We start from the raw sequence: 25827 nt of genomic DNA, 5'->3' as shown, positions 1-25827 counted from the left end.
ATGTCTGAATCAAATGCATCTTGTTTAAGGAAGGGGTCAAGATGATATTTGACACTTAGACAGAAATAAGGAAATTTATTTTTATATATTAATGCTAGATTTTTCTGCCACGAATAAAATTGAATAAAACTGATTAGTGCATTTAATCTGTTTAAGTATTTCATTAGGATATGATTAATAAGAAAATTTCATTGAGAAATTTGGCATTATTTTATTGTTAATTAGTATAAAAAAAAATAGTGTCTGGCCTAAAAAAAATTATACATTTTAACTCAATTTATGTTTCTCATTTGTACAGGATTAATGAAAAAAAAATTAATGAAAAACTCGAAAGTCTTCTATTATTTAGTGTAAAAAATAGCATCTGGCCTTAAAAAATTATACATTTGAACTCGATTTAGGTTTCTCATTAGTACAGGATTAATGAAAAACAAAATTTTAATGAAAAGCTCGAAATTCTTCCATTATTCAGTATAAAAAATAGTATCTGGCCTTAAAAAATTTTACATTTTAAGACTCTTGCAAAAGAGCCATTGAATTATAGCGTTGAATCATCAGTCTCATCTTGAAGAACATTTGAAACTTAATCTCGGCTGTGTGGGTTACTGTGGCATTGTTAATGAGTGAGTCAGTCAGTGATTGTGAAGATCCTTCATTACTGCAAATAAAAATAGGGATTAATGGGTGAGTGAGTGAAGATCCTTCATGCCTGCAAATACAAATAGGGATTACTAGAGTGAGTGAGTGAAGATCCTTCATGACTGCAAATACAAATAGGGATTACTGAGTGAGTGAGTGAAGATCCTTCATGACTGCAAATACAAATAGGGATTACTGAGTGAGTGAGTGAAGATCCTTCATGACTGCAAATAGAAACGGGGATTAATGAGTGAGTCAGTGAGTGAGTGAGTGAAGATCCTTCATGACTGCAAATAGAAACGGGGATTAATGAGTGAGTCAGTGAGTGAGTGAGTGAAGATCCTTCATGACTGCAAATAGAAACTGGGATTAATGAGTGAGTGAAGATCCTTCATGACTGCAAATAGAAACGGGGATTAATGAGTGAGTCAGTGAGTGAGTGAGTGAAGATCCTTCATGACTGCAAATAGAAACGGGGATTAATGAGTGAGTCAGTGAGTGAGTGAGTGAAGATCCTTCATGACTGCAAATAGAAACTGGGATTAATGAGTGAGTCAGTAAGTGAGTGAGTGAAGATCCTTCATGACTGCAAATAGAAACAGGGATTAGTGAGTGAGTCAGTGAGTGAAGGTCCGTCATGACTGCAAATAGAAACAGGGATTAATGAGTGAGTCAGTGAGTGAAGATCCTTCATGACTGTAAATTGAAACGGGGATTAATGAGTGAGTCAGTAAGTGAGTGAGTGAAGATCCTTCATGACTGCAAATAGAAACGGGGATTAATGAGTGAGTTGGTGAGTGAAGGTCCTCCATGACAGCAGATAGACATAGGAATTAATGAGTGAGCGATCCAGTGAGCGAAGGTACTTCGTGACTGCAAATAGAAATGGGTAATAATAGGTGAAGATCCTTCTTGACTGCTAATAGAACCTAGGGATGAGTCTTGACGAGTCAACATATGTATGCATGTATAGATATATACACACATATACATATATATATGTATGTATAGAAATAAAGATAAAATCCACGAAGGAAAGGGAAACGCTGGAGTGCTGCGAGGCCTTTCGACCGTCTGTCGTCCTTTGCTTAGCAGACTGAAGAAGAAATACAAAAGTAAGCTTACAAAGAAAGCTCGTGTAAATGACAGGTGGGGATTACAAAGGAAAAAAATATGTACCTGGAATCCAACACAATTGAAGAATTAGTAGAACTGCCAAAACAGGGTTGAATATTCAAGAGGTTTTGGGAGTTCTACTAATTCTTCAATTGTGTTGGATTCCAGGTACACATTTTTTCCTTTGTAATCCCCATCTGTCATTTACACGAGCTTTCCTTGTAAACTTACTTTTGTATTTCTTCTTCAGTCTGCTAAGCAAAGGACGACAGACAGTCGAAAGGCCTCACAGCACTCCAGTGTTTCCCTTGCTTTCGTGGATTTTATCTTTATTTATATATTCATCACGTTCCATATTTTCGTGGTTCAGTTATACATATATGTATACATATACATACATACATACATACATACATACATACATACATACATATACATATGTCCAATCCGATGAGTCAGGGATAACAGGGCGTACTGATTTATATACATTATAAAAGAGGTGAATTTTATTGTACATTTAAATCTCTCCTAAATAATTCATACCGCTACTACCAGTAATAACACAGATGAAAGTGATTATATATGCAAAGAATATGTGATGCTGGAATCAGCGAGAATTAGCGAAGACGAATAAAAGAAAATGCACTTACCCAGCAGGAAAATCTAAAAAAAAAAAAAAAAAAATATCTTTCTCAAACAACTAAAATAATTCTGCTAATCTCTGGAGCCTTGCAAAATATATATCTTTTTCCAGCATTTGCAAAGATTCTTCCAATCACGAGCACTGCAGAATATTCTCAAGTGAACTGTTCTTAAGTGACGTACCAACTTCATCGTGTTGCGAGGAATTACTGTAGGTATATTGATCACAAATATAGCTTCGACCGACGACTCCCGACGTCTGAATAGGCTCAGGATAAACCCTGATTTCACTTTTATATTCCAGTAGAAGTTATCGCAGTTCTCGTGCTGGTAGATATGGGCGGAGTTTGGCCGTCAGTTGCCAAATTTTGGGTGCTTGGGATAGGAACGTGTGTCCTTGGAAAGTAATATGCTAATGATTCGATTTGCGTAAGAGACACCGAGGTATTTATATGAAGTGAGGCCATTTTTGGTCAGTACAATATCTGCTTGCTTTAGAGAAGGTACCAGTTGTATATGACAGGTATTTGTTTATTCCTTTCTCAGGGAAACTAAGAAATTTTGACTTCTTGCACATGTATAACTGGTGATAGTTATATACGTCAGGCTCTCTCTCTCTCTCTCTCTCTCTCTCTCTCTCTCTCTCTCTCTCTCTCTCTCTCTCTCTCTCTCTTCTTAAAAATATGTTGATCGTCCACCCTAATGCTGACAGACAGGCTGTGGTATTTCTCATTATTATTTACTTCTCTTCTCTCTCTCTCTCTCTCTCTCTCTCTCCACCAGGCTCTTAAAGTCTCTCTCTCTCTCTCTCTCTCTCTCTCTCTGTTTTTTTAAATATATCTTGCTAATGCTGACGGACAGGCAGTGATATTTGACTCATTATTACCTGCATTTTTTTTTTGCTCTCTCTCTCTCTCTCTCTCTCTCTCTCTCTCTCTCTCTCTCTCTCTCTCTCTCTCTCTCCCTGATTTTTAAATATACCTTGCTTAATGCTGATAGACAGGCAGTGATATTTCTCATTATTGCTTGTATTTCTCTCTCTCTCTCTCTCTCTCTCTCTCTCTCTCTCTCTCTCTCTCTCTCTCTCTCTCATTTTTAAATATATCTTGCTTCTCTGATACGTCTGTGTCGAATGTTTCTTGTTTAAGGAAGCGGGTCAAGATGATATTTTACACTGAGACGAAAACACATTCGTTTTTATATGTTAATGCTAGGTTTTTCTGCCATGAATAAAATTTAATAAAGTTGAAAAATGCGTTTTTACTCAATTAAGGATTTTCATTAGGTTAGGGTTAATAAGAAAATTACAACGAAAAACTCGAAATTCTTTTATTATTCAGTATAAAAAAATAGTATCTGGCCTTAAAAAATTGTACATTTTAACTCAGTTTAGGTTTCTCATTTGTACAGGATTAATGAAAAAAATGTCAATGAAAAACTAGAATTTATTTCATTATTTAGTATAAAAAATAGTATTTGGCCTTAAAAGATTTTACATTTTAAGACTCTTGCAAAAGAGCCATTGAATTAATGCACAGAATCATCAATCAGATCTTGAAGAACATATGAAACTGACTTTTGCCCGTATGGGTTACATTGTTGTATTGTTAATGAGTGAGTGAGTCAGTGAAATAAAAATAGGAATTAATGTGAAGATCCTTCCTGACTGCAAATAAAAATAGGGATTAATGAGTCAGTGAGTGAGTGAAGATCCTTCATGACTGCAAATAAAAATAGAGATTAATGAGTTAGTGAGTGAGTGAAGATCCTTCATAACTGCAAATAGAAATAGATAATAATGGGCGAAGGTCCTTCATGACAGCAAATATAAATAGGGATTGATGAGTAAGTCAGTGAGTGAAGATTCTTCATGACTGCTAATGGAACCTAGGGATGAGTACTGACGAGTCCTCTTGAGCACCAGTGGAAAGTGGATGACGGTGAGTAAAGCGGCGTCTTCAGGGACCAGGGACTCCGGAGGGCACGAAATTGCCAAAATTGGAGCCCTGTTTGTCACGGTCTTGGAACGCTCCTCGACCTGCGTGGTGATGACCATTTCCAAACCTCGTGCCCCTGCCTCCTCCGAGTCCTGGCCTCCCCGGCCTCCTTTACCTCCTCTTGCTCCCCTCCTCGTCCCCCCCCTCCGAGTCCTCCCCCTCCTCGGCCTGGTATTGGGCTCGCAAGGGCCGAAGATCCAGGTCCTGGAATCACTAAATCGGATCACAGAAGGAGGAGGCAGAACGCCAGTATCACGAGGATCTGGTGAGGTAAATAACAACATATGTATTTATATATATATATATATATATATATATATATATATATATATATATATATATATATATATATATATATATATATATATATATATATATATATACATACATAGGTACATATACACATGTACATTCCAGTGAGTCAGGAAAATCTAAAATATTTTCTTTCTCAAAGAACTCAAATAATTCTGCTAATCTCAGGAGCCGTGCAAAATACATATATCTCTCTCCAGCAGTTGCAAACATTCTGCCAATCACAGAAGCGCTGCAAAATATTCTCAAGTGAACTATTCATAAGTGACATCTTAACAACTTCATCGTGTTACGAGGAATCACTGTAGGTATATTGATCACAAATATAGCTTCGACCGACGACTCCTGACGTCTGAATAGGCTCAGGATAAACCCTGATTTCACTTTTATATTCCAGTAGAAGTTATCGCAGTTCTCATGCTGGTAGATATGGGCGGAGTTTGGCCGTCAGTTGCCAAACTGGGATAGGAACGTGTGTCCTTGGAAAGTAATATGATAATGATTCGATTTGCATAAGAGACACCGAGATATTTCTATAAAGTGAGGTCATTTTTGCTCAGTACAATATCTGCTTGCTTTAAAGAAGGTACCAGTTGTATATGACAAGTATTTGTTTATTCCTTTCTCGGGGAAACTGAAGCACTACAGTATAACTGGTGATAGTTATATGTCTCTCTCTCTCTCTCTCTCTCTCTCTCTCTCTCTCTCTCTCTCTCTCTCTGACGTTATAATTTTCAAGATTGTAGGGTACAACTCCCGTAAGACATCCAATTCCCATGAGAATATTGGGTAAATAAGAATTTTTTAAAACATTCGTTCAAAATCTGTTTTAGTTTTCTGTAAAGGAAAACTATTGTGCCGGCTTTGTCTGTCTGTCCGCACTTTATTCTGTCCGCACTTTATTCTGTTCCGCACTTTATTCTGTTCGCACTTTTTCTGTCCGCTCTCAGATCTTAAAAAACTACTGAGGCTAGAGGATTGCACATTGGTATGTTGATCATCCACCCTCCAATCATCACACATACCAAATTGTAGCCTTTTAGCCTCGGTAGTATTTATTTTATTTAAGGTTAAAGTTAGCCATAATCGTGCCTCTGTCAACGATATAGGATAGGCCACCACCGGGCCGTGGTTAAAATTTCATGGGTCGCTGCTCATACAGCATTATACCGAGACCACCGAAAGATAGATCTATTTTCGGTGGCCTGGATTATATGCTGTAGCGGCTGTACAGAAAACTCGATTGCGCCGAAGAAACTTCGGCGTATTTTTTACTTATCTGGAAAATGAAATCCCTGTTGCAATAAGTGGATTGCAACGCTATAATAAACTCCTAATGAAATGTTACGGTAGCGGAACCTAAGAGTTTTTGAAGGAGAATTTTATCTTTGTTACGAGATGGTCTGGTTAAACTATTTTAATAATAATAATACGAGATGATGCTTTCGGTAAGTATTAATAACGTGTTATTGAAAAAAGTGGTCATATATATATATATATATATATATATATATATATATATATATATATATATATATATATATATATATATATATATAATATATATATATATATATATGTATAATGTATATATATATATATATATATATTATATATATATATTATATATATTTTTGTATATATATATGTATGTATGTATATGTTTTTGTATGTGTATTTGTGTGCATGTATGAGTGTAGATCCATCCAGTATGAGTAATAAAAGACTGAATACAAAGCACATGGATTAACATGCAAGTAATGTAGAAAAATATGCGTTTCATTATAAGACAGAAAATCAAATATCTTCTTCTTTAGCATAATGTTTAATTCACCAAGCAAAGTTTCCCAATTCATTTCTGAAACAGGATTAAACAGATAGTCAGCTTACATGGAAACGCATTAGACCGCACACCGAAAAGGCAATAACTGGTTTGAACAGGGTGAATTATTCTGCTGTATGAAGATCTTTTACAGCTACAGATCAACACAATCACAGGTTTGGTTCTTCTGAATCTGGTCGGCACTGGAGAGTGCATCAACCTCACAGGGCAGTGCACTGACTGGACCAGTCGACTGTGACGAAACTGGAACTCGTCGATGTCATATGTATTTCTCCATGTTTAGTACTAGCCCCTGGGGGTCAGATGTATTTCGCCATGTTTAGTACTAGCCCCTGGGGTTCAAATGTATTTTACAGTATTTAGTACTAGCCCCTGGGTTCAAATGTATTTTACAGTATTTAGTACTAGCCCCTGGGGGTCAAATGTATTTTACAGTATTTAGTACTAGCCCCTGGGGGTCAAATGTATTTTGCTGTGTTTAGCACTAGCCCCTGGGAGTCAAATGTATTTCTCTGTGTTTAGTACTAGCCCCTGGGGGTCAAATGTATTTCTCTGTGTTTAGTACTAGCCCCTGGGGATCAAATGTACTTCTCCATGTTTAGTACTAGCCCCAAATCAATTCCGTGTTTAGTACTAGCCCTGGGCTCAAATGTATTTTGCCATGTTTAGCACTAGTCCCTGGGGTAAAATGTATTTTGCTGTGGTTAGTACTAGCCCCTGGGGGTCAAATGTATTTCTCCATGTTTAGTACTAGCCCCTGGGGATCAAATGTACTTCTCCATGTTTAGTACTAGCCACTGGGGGTCAAATGTATTTCTCCATGTTTAGTACTACCTCCTGGGGGTCAAATGTATCTCGCCATGTTTAGTACTAGCCTTACTTTATTACTTGTATTATTTTCACCTTTTTATTATTATTATTACTTGACCCAATTTCACAGAGAAAAGTGACCTCACAGAAACAGTCATTGTGGTCAAGGCCTCCTAAGCATCTGCTCTCGGATCTAAGCAATGTTTAGCATCAATGGTTCCTGTGAATTATAGGACTTTCTTTGCATAAGTCATAACACTAACTAAACAGTGGTGTACAATTACTAAACACTAACACTCACTATACAGTTACACTCGCTAAACACTCACACTTACTATACACTAAACACTCATGAAACACAGAACACTCACTAAACATTCACTGAGTACTCACTATACACTAAAAGCTCACCAAACATTCACAAAGCAATCACTATACACTAAACACTCACTAAATATTAAACACTAAATACTCAATAAACCCTGAATGCTCATTAAACCCCTAAACAGTCGTTAAACACTCAACATTCACTAATTACTCATTAAACACTCACTAAACACACACACTAAACATTCACTAAACCCTAAACACTCACTAAACATTCACTAAACACAAACTAAACATTCACTAAACCTTAAACACTCACTAAACATTCACTAAACCTTAAACACTCACTAAACATTCACCATGCCCTAAGCACTCACTAAACATTCACTAAACCCTAAACACTCACTAAACACAAACTAAACATTCACTAAACCCTAAGCACTCACTAAACCTAAACACCCACTAAACACAAACTAAACATTCACTAAACCCTAAACACTCACTAAATATTCACCACACCTAAATACTAACTAAACATTCACTAAAACCTAAACACTCACTAAACACAAACTAAACATTCAGTAAACCCTAAACACTCACTAAACATTCACTAAACCATAAACACTCACTAAACACAAATTAAACATTCACTAAACCCTAAACACTCACTAAACCCTGAACACTCACTAAACACAAACTAAACATTCATTAAACCCTAAATGCTCACTAAACCCTAAACACTCACTAAACATAAACTAAACATTCATTAAACACTAAACACACACTAAACATTCACTAAACCATAAACACTCACTAAACACAAACTAAACATTCACTAAACCCTAAACACTCACTAAACCCTAAACACTCACTAAACACAAACTAAACATTCAATAAACCGTAAATGCTCACTAAACCCTAAACACTCACTAAACACAAACTAAACATTCACTAAACCCTAAACACTCACTAAACACAAACTAAACATTCATTAAACCCTAAATGCTCACTAAACCCTAAACACTCACTAAACACAAACTAAACATTCACTAAACCCTAAACACTCACTAAACAAAAACTAAACATTCAGTGCCTAAACACTCACTAAACATTCACTAAACCTTAAACACTCACTAAACACAAACTAAACAATCACTAAACTCTAAACACTCACTAAACCCTAAACACTCACTAAACATTCACAAAATGCTTACTAAACATTCACTAAACCCTAAACACTCACTAAACACAAACTAAACATTCACTAAACTCTAAACACTCACTAAACATTACTTAAACGCTAAACACTCACTACACATTCACTAAACACAAACTAAAAAATTCACTAAACCCCAAACACTCACTAAACATTCACTAAACCCTAAACATTCACAAAACCTTTAACAGTAAACACTGACAAACTAAACACTCACTAAACATTCACAAAACATTTAACAGTAAACACTTACAAACTAAACACTCACTAAACATTCACAAAACATTTAACAGTAAACACTTACAAACTAAACATTCACAAAACCCTAAACACTCACTAAACATTCACCAAACACTAACACACTAAACATTCAGGACAAACAAAATCCACAATGGCACAAAGTCCCTGTTGAAATTGAGTGGTAAGTCACCAGACCTTCCAAGATGGCCGCCACAAGGCAGTCTCCTGATATCCTTCACCCTCTGAGGTCGAAGGAAGCTACTGAGGCCCCCAATCCAAAGTCTTCAGGGGCCAGAGTAGTTCAGGTCTCGCAGAAGCCAATCCCGGAGTTGCTCCGCTTCGGGATTCCTTAGGGACTGGAGGAGTCCTTTAGGTCTCGCAGGAGCCAATCCCGGATACACTCCGGTTCTGGATTCCCTAAGGACCGGAGGAGTCCTTCAGGTCTCGCAGAAGCCAATCCCTGAGCCGCTCCACTTACAGGATTCCCAAGGGACCGGAGGAGTCCTTCAGGTCTCGCAGAAGCCAATCCCTTAGCCGCTCCACTTACAGGATTCCCAAGGGACCGGAGGAGTCCTTCAGGTCTCGCAGAAGCCAATCCCGGAGCCACTCCGCCATTCCCCAGGGACAGGAGGAGTCCTTCAGGTCTCGCAGAAGCCAATCCCAGATCTGCTCCGCTTCAGGATTCCCCAGGGACAGGAGGAGTCCTTCAGGTCTCGCAGAATCCAATCCCGGAGCAGCTCTGCTTCGAGATTCCCAAGGGACTGGAGGAGTCTTTCAGGTCTCGCAGAATCCAATCCCAGAGCCGCTCTGCTTCGAGATTCCCCAGAGATTGGAGTCGTTCAGGTCTCGCAGAAGCCAATGCCGGACTCTCCGCTCAGGATTCCCCAGGGATTGGAGTCGTTCAAGTCTCGCAGAAGCCAATGCCGGAGACACTCCGCTTCAGGATTCCCAGGAACCAGAGGAGTCCTTCAGGTTTCACAGAAGCCAATGGTGGATACACTCCGCTTCAGGATTCCCCAGGGACCGGAGGGAGTCCTTCAGGTCTCGCAGAAGCCAATCCAAGACCGGCACCCTAAACAGAAACTAAGCATAAGGGAAGGCGCCTGTATCTGCATCGTTATTACAATGATTTTCCAAAGTGTTAACAACGCATTCGGAGCTTTCATCGCCGCTTTCACGCTGCTACTTAGGATCGTATTGGCGGAGGCATCAACTGGACGACGTCTCGAGACCGAGTTCCGTTGCTGTGATGCCGCCGTGAAACTCTTTTGGGATTTCAGGAGGAAGAACAAAATGCATCGCATTCTGCACTTCCTTCTGGACTATATTGGACTTACAACTCATACCGGATACGAGGAACCGACTCTGACCGCCTGCGATGGACCCTTGCAAGCCCTGGTGAGGAACGCTCTCCAGGGCAAGCAGAAACGATCGCAGCGGCTGAGGACGTTCTTCGAGAAGTTGACAATCTTGTTTTTGGCCCAGAGTGTTCCTGTTTCTGAATGATAAATTGCCATTACAATGTTCTTATTCCAAGGAATGAAGAACATTGTTGGAGAAATGATGAGACCTTGATAAATAACTCAGAAGGGGATACGGACAGGAGAGAAGTGAAAGAAGAAGATATTTCAGAAACTTCTCATCCAGAGATTTCGAATGAAACCCTTCCGAAGATCACTTATCTGAAAACTGCCCAGAAGAGAAAGTGAAAAGGAAATTCGATTAATCAATGGAGACACGTATGAATTCCACTGTCGAAGAAGGAGAAACGTATCTTGAGCAAAATATCAAGAGAGAGTCAATGAATTCACCAAATTTTACAACGTTCGCCTCGTCCTTCCCGAAGATGACACCGAGGAAGTCGCCCAACTGGAGGGCGCTGGAAATCGTGTCGAAATGGCCTTCCTGCACATTCAGGAAATCCTCGACGAACAGGAGATCGACGGATGTGACATATATTCTGAGGACCTTGCTATGGAAGAGCTCTCTCCCCCTCCTGAGGAATTGGTACCTGAGCCTGACCATGGATTGAATTTTGCCGCCATCCTCAAGAGGGGTCGCCAGCAGGAAGACGAGAAGAAACAACAGACTTTCATTATCGTGCAACGCAGAACGTTCCCCATCATGGAAGAATTGCTGGATGAGGACGACGACGAAAGTCTGGAGTTAGAGAGTGATTTTGAAGATAACTGGAAGTTTGTGGAAGAAGACTGGGAAACCGAAGATGATTATGAGATTGAGGACGAAGATTGGGAGTTCGAGGAGGAAAGAAAGATGCAAGATCATTGTTGGCATATCGCTTCGAGAGGTCCCTGCAGAGGATGGCACAGGAGGCATGAGGACACGACGTCTACCAAAATCTGTGCCCTGACTCCCTCAAGAAAGGAAGAGGAAAAAGTTCCTCTCGAGGAAAAAGCAGAAGAGCCTGCTAATATTTTAGCAAAGGAGGACGAACCAGAACATCAAGACGAAAAAGAAGAAGAAGTTGCTCTGACTCAAGAAGAGGAAGACGAAAAAGATCCTCTAAAGGAAAGCGAGGAGGAACCGGATCTCACCACGAAAGAAGCGGAAGAAGAAGAATATGTCCCTCAGGAAGAAAAGGAAGACTGTGGATCTCAAAGAAATGATTCAGGAAGAGGCTGGAAAAATGTCCTATGCCAGCACTGCAAAGATTCTTCCTGAACCAAAAATTACTGGCCCTGCGAAAACCCTTGAAGGAAAACGTCATGCACCAGGAAATGACTGGAAAACGACACGACAACCAAGATGTGGACCTCTCAAACAGTGTGGAGGAAAGACCTTCTCCTTCCAGTGTGAGAAAGACCTGGATCTGGGACAGATCATTGGCAAAGCAGGGAAATTTGCCAAGATGGCCAAGCAAGACCACGGAGTCGTCATGAATGTCCGGAACGATGGTACGAGGATGGTACAGCTCACAGGACCTAAGAGGAATGTTGAAAAGCTCTACAAGGAAATCAGATTCAGAGTGGATAAGGTTTTCAACATCAACGAGCTGACTCAGGTGTCGGAAGGGCTGTTTGCGGTAGGAAAAGAAGATTTTGTGATGACTGTTGATCAGAAATTCAGGGAGGCTGTATTGGGGCCACAGGAACTAACCCTTCGAAAACTCATCAGGGAAAATGATGTGGCCATCTACCTTCCTGACAAAGATGATGAACGTCATTACATCAGTATCTTTGGCCCTCTCAAACAAGCCCAGGAGGCTGCGGAAGTCATATCCACAATGATTGACGACATCAAGAACTTTTCAACGGAAAACGACCTTAGGCTTGTGGGCTTAAATTGGTACCAGTTCGACCTAGGACTTGACAGCAGGCGTCTCCTTCTTGCCCTCAACGGACAAGGTGCTAGGGAAGCGAGGAACCTCTTCAAAGTAACCCTGATTCTTCCGAAAGAAGAGGACCAGAGGGAAATCGGCTTTTTAGGAGGAGACTTGAAACAAGTGAAAAAAGCGTATGACCACCTCCATAGTTTCCTCCTTGAAGAACTCGACGTAAAAGGTTCTAACATCACAACGGAAGGACTGAGCAGAACTGGGGCAGGCCAATATCGCTTGGAAGTGGATGCCCAGCACAAGGGACTTCTGGTCGGCCCCAGAGGAGAGAACCTGAAGAAAATTGAAAAGTACAACAACGTCAGGATCATTGTCCACAAGAAAACAGAGGGCTTCATCACCATACAAGGGCAGTTAAACGACGTCGAAGATGCTTGCGTAGACATCAGAGAAGCCATGAAGCCCCCTGTTCCCAAAGGAAAGGACAAGGTAGGAGAAAGGCATTTCTCACAGGAGGAAATCGTCCCAGGATTGACCAGGATTGAAGACCGCCTCTACAGAATCGTCTTAGACAGGGAGGAACGGGCCATGGTCATCGGCCGAGGCGGACACAACATCAAGAGGTTGGTTAACGAACACAAAGTCACCTTCCAGGGCCTAAAATGGACGACACCTCCAACGACTGCACCGTCCGAGGGAGCGAAAGGACGTCGTTGCCTTCTTCCACGAGGTCCAGGAAATCGTCAGCGCCAAAGGAAACAAGAAGACATTCGACCAGGGACGGCAGAGGCAGGGAGCGCCTGGCAGGACCACCACGAGGAGCAACTTTGGGCGATTTCTTTTGAGGCGAAGAAGGAAGACGGAAGACCCCTACAGTGGGATGAAGAGCTTGTATTTGGCGACGGGATAAGGAACAGGAATTAGTGCTAAATTTTTGTGTGGAAAATTAGTGTTTAGTTTTGTAAATGTTGAAAAACAGAAAATGGTGGATAGTGATATCCCCACCAAAAAAAAAAATATAAAACACAAAATCCTAAAAAATAAAAATGGAAAAGTAAAAAAAATAATTAGTGTTAAGTGAATTAGTGTTAAGTTTTGTAAGGAAAATCATTTTACTTTTAGTTTTGTGATTATGGAAAAAAAATAGAAAATGGTGGATAGTGATATCCCCACCAAAAAAATATAAAAACAAAAATCCTAAAAATATAAAATTGAAAAGAAAAGAAAACAATTAGTGTTAAGATTTGTAATGGAAATTCACTCTGCTTTTAGTTTTGTGATTTTAGAAACAAAACCAAAAAAAAAAAATATATATATATTTTATAGGAATAAAGAGTTTTATTTAATTGCACAAAATGGGATTTTGAGTTTGTGTGAATCTGTGTGAGTGACTTTGACTTCAGATCCCGAGTCCTGGATCCGGCTGACATTCAGCCACAAATCTTGTGTGATCTAAGTTCCCGAAACCTTGGGAATAACTTCCACCCAAGGGGAATTATGATTTGAAAGTGCCTCCCCCCAGGTACTTGATGATAATTATAATTCCCCAAAGTGTTAGTTCTCCCCAGGGTAGAAGGAATCATTTGTGAGTAACTTGTGTCTGTGACAACAATTCACACTCACAAATATTAAGCTACAGATATCGCTCAGTATCGAGTTCCCGAAACCTTGGGAATGGCTTCCACCCGAGGGGAATTGTAATAGGTAAGTGTCTCCCCCCAGGCACTTATCTAGTTGAGTGCCTCCCCCCAGGTACTTGACAACAATTCCCCTTGAGTGGCAGTTCTCCCTAAGGTATAGGATTCTTTATTGGGCATTTTTAGTAGCTTAATAGGTAACATCAAAATAAAGTCACATACACACGCACAAACATTAAGCCACAAACGTCGTTCCGCATCGAGTTCCCTCAGTACCTTGGGAATCGCTTCCACCCCAGAGGAAATATTATTTACAAGTGCTTCCCCCCAAGTGCTTGTTTATCCCCCTGGGGTGAAAGTGATTCCCAAGGTACTGAGGGAACTCGATGTGGAACGATGTTTGTGGCTTAATGTTTGTGTGTGTCAGAATGTAAGTCACGAGTGTTTGTGACATGAAGTTCGCACACACACACACACAAACAAACATATTTGATCATAATCACATTAACACATGATTCATCTCTCAAAGATCACAACAGGTAAAAAAAAAAAAAAAAAGGCTGGGTGTAGGCCGTGACCAGTTTCGACTTTATTCCCAAGTCATTGACTTGGAAATAAAGTCGAAACTGGTCATAACCTACACCCAGCCTTTTTTTTTTTCCCTTTTTTTTCAACCTGTGGCTATGTTTGAGAGACTTTCACTTCAGATCCTGAGTCCTGGATCCGGCTGACATTCAGCCACAAATCTCGTGTGATCTAAGTTCCCGAAACCTTGGGAATAACTTCCACCCAAGGGGAATTATGATTTGAAAGTGCCTCCCCCCAGGCACTTGATGATAATTATAATTCCCCCAAAGTGTTAGTTCTCCCCAGGGTAGAAGGAATCATTTGTGAGTAACTTGTGTCTGTGACAACAATTCACACGCACAAATATTAAGTTACAGATATCGCTCAATATCGAGTTCCAGGAAACCTTGGGAATGGCTTCACCCGAGGGAATTGTAATAGGTAAGTGTCTCCCCAGGCACTTATCTAGTTGAGTGCCTCCCCAGGTACTTGACAACAATTCCCTTGAGTGGCGGTTCTCCTAAGGTATAGGATTCTTTATTGGGCATTTTTAGTAGCTTAATAGGTAACATCAAAATAAAGTCACATACACACGCACAAACATTAAGCCACAACGTCGTTTGCATCGAGTTCCTCAGTACCTTGGGGATCGCTTCCACCCCAGGGGAAATATTAGTTACAAGTGCTTCCCCCCAAGCGCTTGTTTATCCCCCTGGGGTGAAAGTGATTCCCAAGGTACTGAGGGAACTCGATGTGAAACGATGTTTGTGGCTTAATGTTTGTGTGTCAGAATGGTCACGAGTGTTTGTGATATGAAGTTCGCACACACACACACACACAAACAAACATATTTGATCATAATCACATTAACACGTGATTCATCTCTCAAACATCACAACAGGTAAAAAAAAAAAAAAAAAAAAAAGGCTGGTGTAGGCCGTGATTAGTTTCGACTTTATTCCCAAGTCAATGACTTGGAAATAAAGTCGAAACTGGTCACGCCTACACCCAGCTTTTTTTTTCCCTGTTTTTAACCTGTGGGTGATGTTTGAGAGATGAATCAAGTGTTAATATATTTAATAAACAGGACAGCGAGATGACCGGAAATCATTTCCTCTTCTTCTTATTCACACCAGCGTTTCGGGAACCATTTCCCATCTTCAGGGCTACGAACAGAATTAATTTTTACAATATTAAAATATGCTAAAATAAGCTAATAATTTCAAGAAATCTAGTTTTGTAATTTAACATTTGTTAAGCTAAAAGTAAAAAAAAACTACAAAGCGACTTTAAGCTAAAAGTAAATTAAAACTAGTCATAACTCAGTGAAATAGATAAATAAATAAATAAATAAATAAATAAACATAAATAAATAAACATAAATAAATAAATAAATAAATAGAGAAATAAATAAAAAATGAAAGGGTTCTGTTGGGCTTAACAGTAAGTCAGACAAAACCCTTTACTTTTTAATTTATTTATCTATTTATTTTTTTAATTTTTACCTCTTATTTCACTGAACTCCGAGTAATTTTAATTTACTTTTAGCTTAAAGTCGCTTTGTAGTTTTTTTTTTACTTTTAGCTTAACTTAAGAATGTTATATGACAAAACTAGATTTCTTATAATTATTAGCTTATTTTAGCATATACTTTTAATACTGTAAAAATTAATTCTGTTTGGAGCCCTGAAGATGGAAATGGTTCCCAAACGTTGGTGTGAATAAAAGAAATGATTTCCGGTCTTCAACAGATTTCTTTTGACCTGACTGAAAATAATTGGGAGTTTTTCAATACCAAATTCACGTTACGAGAGCTGGGAGACACCTCACAGACTTCTGTATAAGTCTGAGAGAGAGAGAGAGAGAGAGAGAGAGAGAGAGAGAGAGAGAGAGAGAGAGAGAGAGAGGTGCCTAAAATGTTGGCCACGAGAGCTGTCCTTATCAGATAAGGACAGCTCTCGAGAAGATATCTCTTTATATTTGCATTATATAAATTCCCCGACAAATAAAGCAGTTATTTGTGTGTGTTTTTTTACATAATTAGTCTAATATACACTTACACATAAGTCTTATAAGTGTGGTAAGGTGTTGAATGGGTTACCGGACCTCATTTGGACCTCCGGACTCATTCAAACAATTTTAAGCAACAAAGACTAAACAAAGACAAAACATATTTCTCCATATCCGCCTTCTTTGTCGTGGTACTCTTGGGAAGGCAGGATATGGCGATCTTTGCTTAGCATTAAAATAAAGTCTTTTCAGTTGTGCCATATTTTCTTACGGGAACGGCGTAAACAGGATGTGACGTCACTCTGTCTCCAACGAGAAAAGGGTCTATTGTAAACAGGACGAGTTAAAATTGATAAGTGAAAGGACACTTTGTCATATTAAAAATTGCATTTTTTTCTCGTTTCTTAACAGAGGAGAAATATTCATTCATATTCTATTTGCGTCATGACATTCAAACAAAAATAATCTTGCGTTTTGTAACTTTTACGCAACGAAATATTCATCAAGACGAGAAATATTCATTCATAATAGTCATCTTCTTAATATTTTTTATATAAGGAAAGTTTAAACATTAATATAAACATAATCATCATAATATTTCTCAACTTTCGTCAATTCAACTCAATTCCTTTCGTAAATGATTCCACATTTTAAAAACTTTAAATAACACAGGACAATGGAATACACAATCTCTTTCATAAATGATATATTTATAAATATATATGTAAATCATTACGCCTTTACAACCAGGCGCCATGACTTACTCATTCACAAACGTGCAAATATATAAATTCTGGGGCTTAGCCAGGCCATTCCTCAGTACGGAATGCGTTCTATATCTTATAATCTATGCAACACTGACTTTTCTTTTATGACATTCACGAAACACTGCTTTCCAAAACTCCCCCTGGGGAGGCTCCCGGGGTCCATTTACTGATGACTCAGCCAGTTCCTGGCTTCTTCTTCCGTCACCAGTCCGGATGCCAGGGCCTTCTCTACGAAGTCTGCGACAGCCCGGTTCACGACGCCCGAACGACTCCGAGTTTCAGCTGTTTATAAAAAAAGAGGATTTAATTGTTATTATTGTGTAAACAGAATGACTATTCACGTGGGATAAGCCTAACGGGCTGTCAATTTGTATAGCTAGTTTCCATAGCATACAATTAGGCCTTTAGGTCTCTGTGCAGTACGAAAAATGGACAGGAAATAAAGAATTGCATTACAATGGGTATTTCATGTATTCCAACACTACCTAAATCCTCTGTAGACAGTCTAGCAACAACAGCACTGTGGCTACAGGCCTTGTCTGTAGCTGGCCTACCAGGAAAGCAAACCACTACTCCTGGTACCATTCTATATGTATAATATCTATTTTCTTTTACAACACGCCTTAAGCTGCTATCCCATCCACCCACGCCCCTACCCAACAGGCTTGCACGCCTTCTTGGTGCTCTAATCTTTAAAAATGAACCAAGGGTCCCACGACTTACATGTTCCTCTGATGGGCGTCCAACCAGGGCACCACATTGTCCCGCGGAAGTAGAGTTCCCACCTCTTGATCTTCGGTTTGACCTGGAAACTGCAGACGTGGTCTAGGAATTCCAGGTCACCAGTTTCCCCACAGTCTGTTGTAAAGAAGGAAGACTTTCTTTAAAAATGGTTATTTTAGGCGGGAATTCTCTCGGAATGGTTTTACAGAAGTGGTATGTATGTTTGTGTGTGTTATTTTTGGGTGTGTGTCACATATTCCTGACACGGAATCTTGAATGATACGTAGACTTTTTGATATGTAATTTTCGAATTACACCACATTTGACCTTATATATATGTATAAACTGACAATAAAACACTTTTCTAACAATATAACTATATAAAAATTATATCACCAACGTTATAAATTATATTTACTTCAGTAAAACTTAAGGTTTTTCATCTGAACTTAATATTCACCGTAATTTTAGGCTCGATTTAAAAAAAAATAAGAAGAAGAAGCTATTTGTTTACCCGACGAGCTGTGACGTCAGAGCCTGCACCAGGCCGTCCCCTGTCAACCCTCCTAAAAGATCACCCAGGTCTTGGCCCTCCGCCTCGCCCAAAACGCTGGCCATGAGGAACACCCCGAGGAGGGCGCAGACGCAGAAGGAAGGACGCATTGTCGTAATCTGGAAAAGATGGAGAATGTTGTAAATATCACCGAAAAGGAAAAAAAATGGGACGAAAATATTAATTTTCCAGTGAGGATTTTTCGCCCAAATCGTGGCATATGAATGACCTTAGATAACTGCTTGACCTCCTGGGGAGTTGGTGAGTATATGCTGCTAGTTGTTTGGTCGACTAACCTTGGCGTCACGAAGATAAGAGGTTTAATGTCTGCCTTCCACCGAATACGTGACAGTTCGCCCGCCCTTGGAGGGTTTATATATGGCTGCCCACACGTTGGCGTGGTTGCCGGGGAAGATATTTTATTTAAGAATAAAACGACAGAATTTAACCCTTTTTATGGTATATTAAAGCGTCCTGGTATTTTTATATTCATTATAGAAACTTAATCATTATAATTCAGCAACTTAAATAAAGTATATACCTCGAAATAGGCGACTGTCATTATTTAAAGAGACATAAACGATAATGATGTTTAGAGGGAATCCCATTGGTTTTAAGAGTGGTCTTTACGACGCATGATCCCAATTCCCCGAAACGAAATTAATATGTTAAAAATACACTCACACACACACACACACACACACGCATATACACTGCGAAGTCCCTGACTGTACACAAAATTAGGCGTAATATATACATTATGATGCATCATCAGTATTTGTGATATGTTACATACAAGGTCTAGAGTATCTACTCTGTCTCTAGACCTTGGTTACATAAGCCACTTTAAACTTTGGTTTTTATGCAGCTAAATATATATATAAACATATTTAAATGCTAGTATTAATAAGGCAAAAATCGGGATTAATATGTATGTAAAATGTGTCGAAAGAAAGAATATATATGAAACGATTAATTAAAAAAATTGGTATTAACTTTTTCTCGATATGCCCTGTAGCAACAGAGAGCTGTTCTGGTAACTCCTTCACTGAATTAAAAATCGTATGGCCATGATTCTCTCTCTCTCTCTCTCTCTCTCTCTCTCTCTCTCTCTCTCTCTCTCTCTCCTTCTTCTTCAAGGTCCACAATAATGGAAACACTCTTTTGCATATTGCCAAATAAACAATTTCCTGGGGAAGAGAGTGGGTCTAGAAATCTTGTTATATATGGCCTTGTAAGGCCTCAGCCAACCATACTAGACCTTTATTCCATAAAAGGAAAAACTTAATAGACCTAATATATTAGGGTATCATTTAGGCAAAAGCAATGCTTCATCATTGCTGCCCCAACTCGAGAAAGAAAGGAAGGACTTAAACAAATGCACATCACAAACAAAGTCACGTCCTTCCTGCCTAGTTCATCACATTGGCGCCAACTCCCTTAACTCTGTCGGCCCCAAAAGGGCGGGGTTTTCCCTACGTGAATGTGCTGGGACAGAAAGAGGGATTTCCCTGTCTTTTTGGGTAATAAAGGACCCCTTAAACATTCGTACATCTCGGGTCATGTCATGGCTGTATTTGGGGACTTCAGTTTCTCCCCATTTTTTATTTTGAAGGTTTAGAAGGAATGTTATTTAAGTGGGTGATCGATCTGGTATTGGTGGTGTGACACATAGGATAATCAATGAAACACTTGCTTAAGAAAATACTTTATTTTACTGAATATATCTATATATATGTATGTATATAGGAGATAGATAGATAAATAGATACGTTGTTGCCTGCAACATCTATGATAGGCCTATAGTTTGGTAGAATCTTCAACCTTTAATACTTTTTGTCTGTTGTAGTTTGAATGCCATTAAAATTCCAGCATCATTACACGTCTACATAGTATTTTGAACTGCTGCCTACATAATACTCCCCAAAAATACTGTCTTTTCTTTTATTTCCGAGATAACACTTCATCCAGAAGCGTCCTCCAGTCAGAATCATAGCTGGCAATCCGGTTGTGTTCTGACTGGACGTTCTGAAGTGCCTTGTGTAAGCGGTTCTCCCTCAGAAGTAACCTCAGGTCATCCCCTGAGAATGTTGACCTGGTCCTGGGGGAACGAAAAAGGGAGATAGAGATTGTTTTAGGTAAATGAAATGACCATAGGTCTATATAGTTTCACAAACAAAACCGCTGACTTGTTTTTACTCTCACCGGTGCTGGAGGAGTTCCACCAGCTTCTCCCAGGGCAAGGTTCTCAGTGCCTCTGCTGTGAGACCCCTGCTCAGGAGTCCCTCCTCGTCTGTTTTGCTGTCCTCTGCGTCTTCCTGTGGGAGGGTCGCGTCTTATTATCTAGCTTGGCATTTTTTTCAGCTGGTGGGGACATTTAGAAGGAAGGTGTTCTATTATACCCCGTTGGGACGGGAGCAGGTATGCAAGTTCACAGGACAGAGGCTGAGTTCTGTGCTGAGTACCCAAGCATGACTGTGTAGCTTAGTGCAGGCAACCTGCCCTGAAAGCAGGTTAGGTCCCAACAGGGATTGAACACTACAGAAGCAGGCACTATCTGCCTGCCTTTGAAAACTCTAAAGACATACATATCATTTCCCGGGCTTTGTGGAGTTTCATCACCCAACTTGCCCTGACCCAGAAGACCCTTTGTTTTTGGTCATAAAAATGAAAAAAATATTATATATACATAATTCTTGCAAACTAATATTTATCAAAATAGAAAATAAAATATATGTAAATGATTCAGGATTTTTTTTTTCTAAGTTTCAGTTTTGGGAATTGCTCTTAGGGACATTTGAAGGGACATTTGATTCCCAGGGGCTAGTACTAAATGTGGCAAAATACATTTGACTCAGAAGGGCTAGTACTAAAAATGGCAAAATACATTTGACCCCACAGGGGCTAGTACTAAACAGGGCAAAATACATTTGATCGCCCAGTGGCTAGTACTAAACATGGCGAAAATACATTTGACCCCCAGGGGCTAGTATTAAACATGGCAAAATACATTTGATCGACCAGTGGCTAGTATTAAACATGGCAAAATCGACCAGTGGCTTAGTATAAACATGGCCAAAATACATTTGATCGCCCAGTGGCTAGTACTAAACATGGCAAAATACATTTGACCCCCCAGGAGCTAGTACTAAACATGGCAACATTTGACCTGCAGGGGCTAGTACTAAACATGGCAAAATACAGTTGACCTGCAGCGGCTAGTACTAAACTTGGTGAAATACATTTAACCCTCATGGGCTAGTACTAAACATTGTGAAATACATTTGAACCCCAGGGACTAGTACTAAACACAGAGAAACAGTGTAGGTGAGTCACTGTTTTGCCGTGTTCAGTACTAGCAGCAGACGTGTGACATGTTTTTGACGTAGCATTACTCAAGGTTCTTTGCAGCGTGCCTCCCTTGGACCCCTAGCTAGTACTACAACCCCTTTCGTTCCTTTGACTGTACCTCCTTTCATATTCTCTTTCTTCCATCTTACTTTCCTCAACCCTCTCCTGACAATTGATTGATAGTGCAACTGCTTTGAGGTTTTCCTCCTGTTACACCTTTCAAACCTTTTACTCTCAGTTTCTGTTTCAGCGCTGAATGACCTGGTAGGTCCCAGTGCTTGGCATGTGGCCTAAATTCTGTATTCAATTCCTGCAGAAAATTAAAGAAAAAAGGGGGAGACTGTAAAGTTAAGTTAGGTTAGGACCGGAATGGACGCAGAGCTGTCATAGCTTAAACAGATTAACAACAAACATTTTCTTAGAAGCCTGACTGCAACTTATGTGTCGGGGCAAATATTTACAATCCGTCATCGACATTTTAAGTGTTTTAGCCGCTGCGCAGTGAAGCGAGCTTGTCGTTAGCATGATGGAATGCTTGCACCTGTTCTTGTTGACCAAGCAAATATTTACTTAAGACTGAATTCGGCCAGTCATTGCCATGTGTGCTTCAGTGGCGTCCTTGAAGACGACGAACTATGTTGACCTTAGTGTTTGGACACAGATGCATTGAGAGAGAAAGAGATAGAGAGAGAGAGCGATATGTATCTTAAAAGAAATCAAATGAGTGTCTGTTAAAGCGATAAGAATAACATCTGAATCTGCAGTCAAAAGGGTCAAAGATGCACTGGGAGAGAGAGAGAGAGAGAGAGAGAGAGAGAGAGAGAGAGAGAGAGAGAGAGAGAGAGAGAGAGAGAGAGAGAGAGAGAGAGAGCAATATGTATCTCAAAAGAGATCAAATGAGCGTCCGTAAAAGCGATAAGAATAAAATTAGAACCTGTAGAGAATCAAAAGGGTCAAATGAGAATCACCGAATGATATAGGATCAAATGAGAATCTGTCAGTGGAAAAGTCAAGAAAGAGTTCTGTGAATGTGCGAAGAATCAGATGAGAATCTGTACACATGTCGAAGATCAAATGAGAGTCTTAAGTGAGAAAATTCAGATAGAGTCACTTCAGACCAGAGGATAAAATGAGAGTCTGTTAACACCCCAGCTTACCTCAAAGGGAATTTTGTAGGACCTGGCCCTCTGCAGATGCTCTGGGACGTCCTTTGTGCCATGAAGGACCAGCTTTATCTCCCCAATTGTTCCGTGTTCGTCTTTAGCTGTCTGTGGGGAAAAGGATTAGATTTATTCAGATTAAAAAATAATGGCGGATTGCTGCTGATTTGAAAGATGAATTCACTTAATTTGGTGCATTCAAAATACACCTTAAAACGATTTTTAAACAAGACAAATAAAGAGTCAATTCAGGCCGAACAAATCTTTTCAACTTTAGGTATGGTTTTGTCGTCATCACATCACCTGAAGAGAATTTACTTTTGTGAGGACATGAAGAGTCCTCCAACAAGGATTTGCAAGTTCAGTGGTTTTTCAAAGTGTCTGGTGTCTGCTAAATGCTGCGATAGTTTGTTTCGCCTTGTATGTAGTCTGATAATTCTATAAATCAATTCATGGTTAACTTATTGTTAAAGGATTTACACTACTACGACGAGAAAATTCAGGTATGTTAAAACAAGCATATTGAACTGATAATCAATTAAAACTCTGCTCACCATGTCAGTGATTTCAAGCTTCCAGATACCTCTGGGATCTTCACCCCACGTGTGGGCAGACATCAGGCCCAGTCTTGAAGCCCTTCTGAGAATCGTCATCTGCTCTTTCATTCAGGAGGACTGTCCGTGTCCCTGGGAGAGACCAAGATTTGGATGACTGTCTGGAGAAGTTATTGAATGTCATCAAATCCTAGAAGCCCTCTACAGCATCTAGCAGTTTTGTAAAAAGTGTGTGAAGAATTATTCACATTCATTCCTTCCATTACAAAGGCTAGAAAATGTGTCTTCTTAAATAGCAGTGTTGAAGAGCAATACAAACTAGAACAGATTTTAATGGTTACAGATTTTAGATAAAATGCATTGTCTTTATGGAAATTCATTAAAGCCAATGTAAGTAAAATTAGCAATTCTTCTGTGCCAGCTGACTCTTGTTCATGCAACACAACTCTGTTCTTTGTAAGTTCAGTCTGAACTTGTCACAGATTGTTCTGTTGGAATATAGTTTGAGAACTTTACAGTCCAGCTTTATTCCAAAAATGATCAAGAAGATTTTATGATCCAACAAGGCTGAGTAATCAGGAAAGAAAAGAGAGACTCCTAATTCCCAAGAAGGACAATATACTCGCTTGAAAAGCCGGCGTAAGTTAGTTTACAATGATTCTGTCAAAATGGAATGATGAAAACTAAGCTTAGTAGTCACCTGAAGGACTAGGGAGTGAGATTGACAAGGCTTCTCTTCTCGTGTAGTCTATGTTTGCAATGACTTGCACGTGCTCCAGAGACCTGACTTCGTCTTGGTACCTCGCATCCTGTTGAGGTGAACTCCAACTCGACAGACTCCCACTGTTTTCAAAGTCCTGTTTTCCCCTGCGGGTTGAATGTTGTGTGTGAATACATATGTGGTTTGATATATATGAATTCAGTGTTGCTCTGGTGTGGATATGAAGAAAGGAATTTTATGGGAAGTGGATCCTTGAGCCAAAATGTAGATAAATTTTGTATTTGTTACAGGAGAAGCCAATTTTCCAAACAGATTATTTATTCAGAGTGTCCGGTTGTTCCCCGCTACCAGTTTACCTTGACGTCGTCCCGACTGCGTGCATATCGCTTTTGGGACGACTGTCCAGTTCCTGACCGTCTGAACCAGACCGTCTGCACTCAAGAGACCGAACCCAAATCGCGAGTTGAACTTGAGACCTTTCGCGTTGGTGAGCCAGCCACTGTTGTGTCCCAGCGGCGCCCATTCGGAGCTCCAGACCACCGCGTGTTGCATGTCCCTCCACGTCAGCTCGAGAGAGAGAGAGAGAGAGGAGAGGGAGAGAGAGAGAGAGAGAGTTGCTGTTGTGTAAAGCTTAGGCCTACATGAGAGTCAACATTTTCATCATTAGGAGATTGAGTGATACCATATTTGTACAGCATGTTCTTACAATGGAGTATATATATATATATAGTAGATATATATATATATAGAGAGAGAGAGAGAGGAGAGAGAGACTATGGAAACAGTTAAGAAACATCCAGTTACTTGTGTTTCTCAACGCCGAAGTTAACGCGCCAACGCGTACCCGCACATCATAGAGAACGCCTTGTGGGATTTGAAACATTAGATTGGGTCAACTCCGTCTTAGCTGTCACAACATTTACTTGCCATTAATTTCAGCTGACCTTTTAACACCGTGAAATACAAATATAAATCTATAAAATTAAAGAAATTATCATTACTCTATGATGATGCAAATATAATAAGCCTGTTCATAATGGAACGAGTAAATATTGCCAATTTGATAAAAGTACTACACCGAGATATCCATACACTATCTTTTAGATTCTATGAACGAAGTCATCTGAGAAATTCTGATTACTCGGACAGGATGCAGGGAAGTTTTAAGATCAGAACGTTTTGTTTTGCAGATTTGAAGAGATATGGATATAATTTGCATTGTATTTTCATATTCTAGAGTAAATTTACTGAGATTATGTGTTTCTGTAAGAAAAAATAAAATTCATGAACGAAATCTAAAGAAAACTGTATCTTCTACCTTTCTTGCTGAGGTACCCAAATTTCTAG

The 25827-nt window shown here is 39.6% G+C and overlaps 1 protein-coding gene, 1 long non-coding RNA gene and 1 pseudogene across 2 annotated transcripts in view; 1 reads left to right on the top strand and 2 right to left on the bottom strand.

The window, feature by feature from the left end:
• The window catches only part of LOC136855329 (uncharacterized), an 84919-nt gene extending 66169 nt beyond the window's left edge, over window positions 1-18750 (top strand). Inside the window, exon 3 of the long non-coding RNA XR_010857973.1 lies at window positions 18613-18750. This is a non-coding gene — a long non-coding RNA (uncharacterized lncRNA). The remainder of the gene's footprint in view (window positions 1-18612) is intronic.
• Window positions 17343-18804, bottom strand: LOC136855328 (anti-lipopolysaccharide factor-like; annotated as a pseudogene).
• A 1653-nt stretch (window positions 18805-20457) lies between these two features.
• LOC136855327 (uncharacterized) lies at window positions 20458-23823 on the bottom strand. Its single transcript, XM_067132237.1, has 4 exons — window positions 23760-23823; window positions 23203-23313; window positions 20900-21012; window positions 20458-20795 (listed from the first exon to the last, which is right to left on the bottom strand). Exons 1-4 carry the CDS (start codon window positions 23820-23822, stop codon window positions 20639-20641), a joined length of 444 nt encoding a protein of 147 aa, XP_066988338.1. The 5' UTR covers window position 23823; the 3' UTR covers window positions 20458-20638.
• Between the last annotated feature and the right edge of the window lie 2004 nt (window positions 23824-25827).

The sequence above is a fragment of the Macrobrachium rosenbergii genome, chromosome 31 (assembly GCF_040412425.1).
Source record: "Macrobrachium rosenbergii isolate ZJJX-2024 chromosome 31, ASM4041242v1, whole genome shotgun sequence".
Classification (NCBI taxonomy): Eukaryota; Metazoa; Arthropoda; class Malacostraca; order Decapoda; family Palaemonidae; genus Macrobrachium; species Macrobrachium rosenbergii.
The sequence above is the reverse complement of the archived record's forward strand: the minus strand, read 5'-3'. Positions and strand labels throughout refer to the sequence as shown.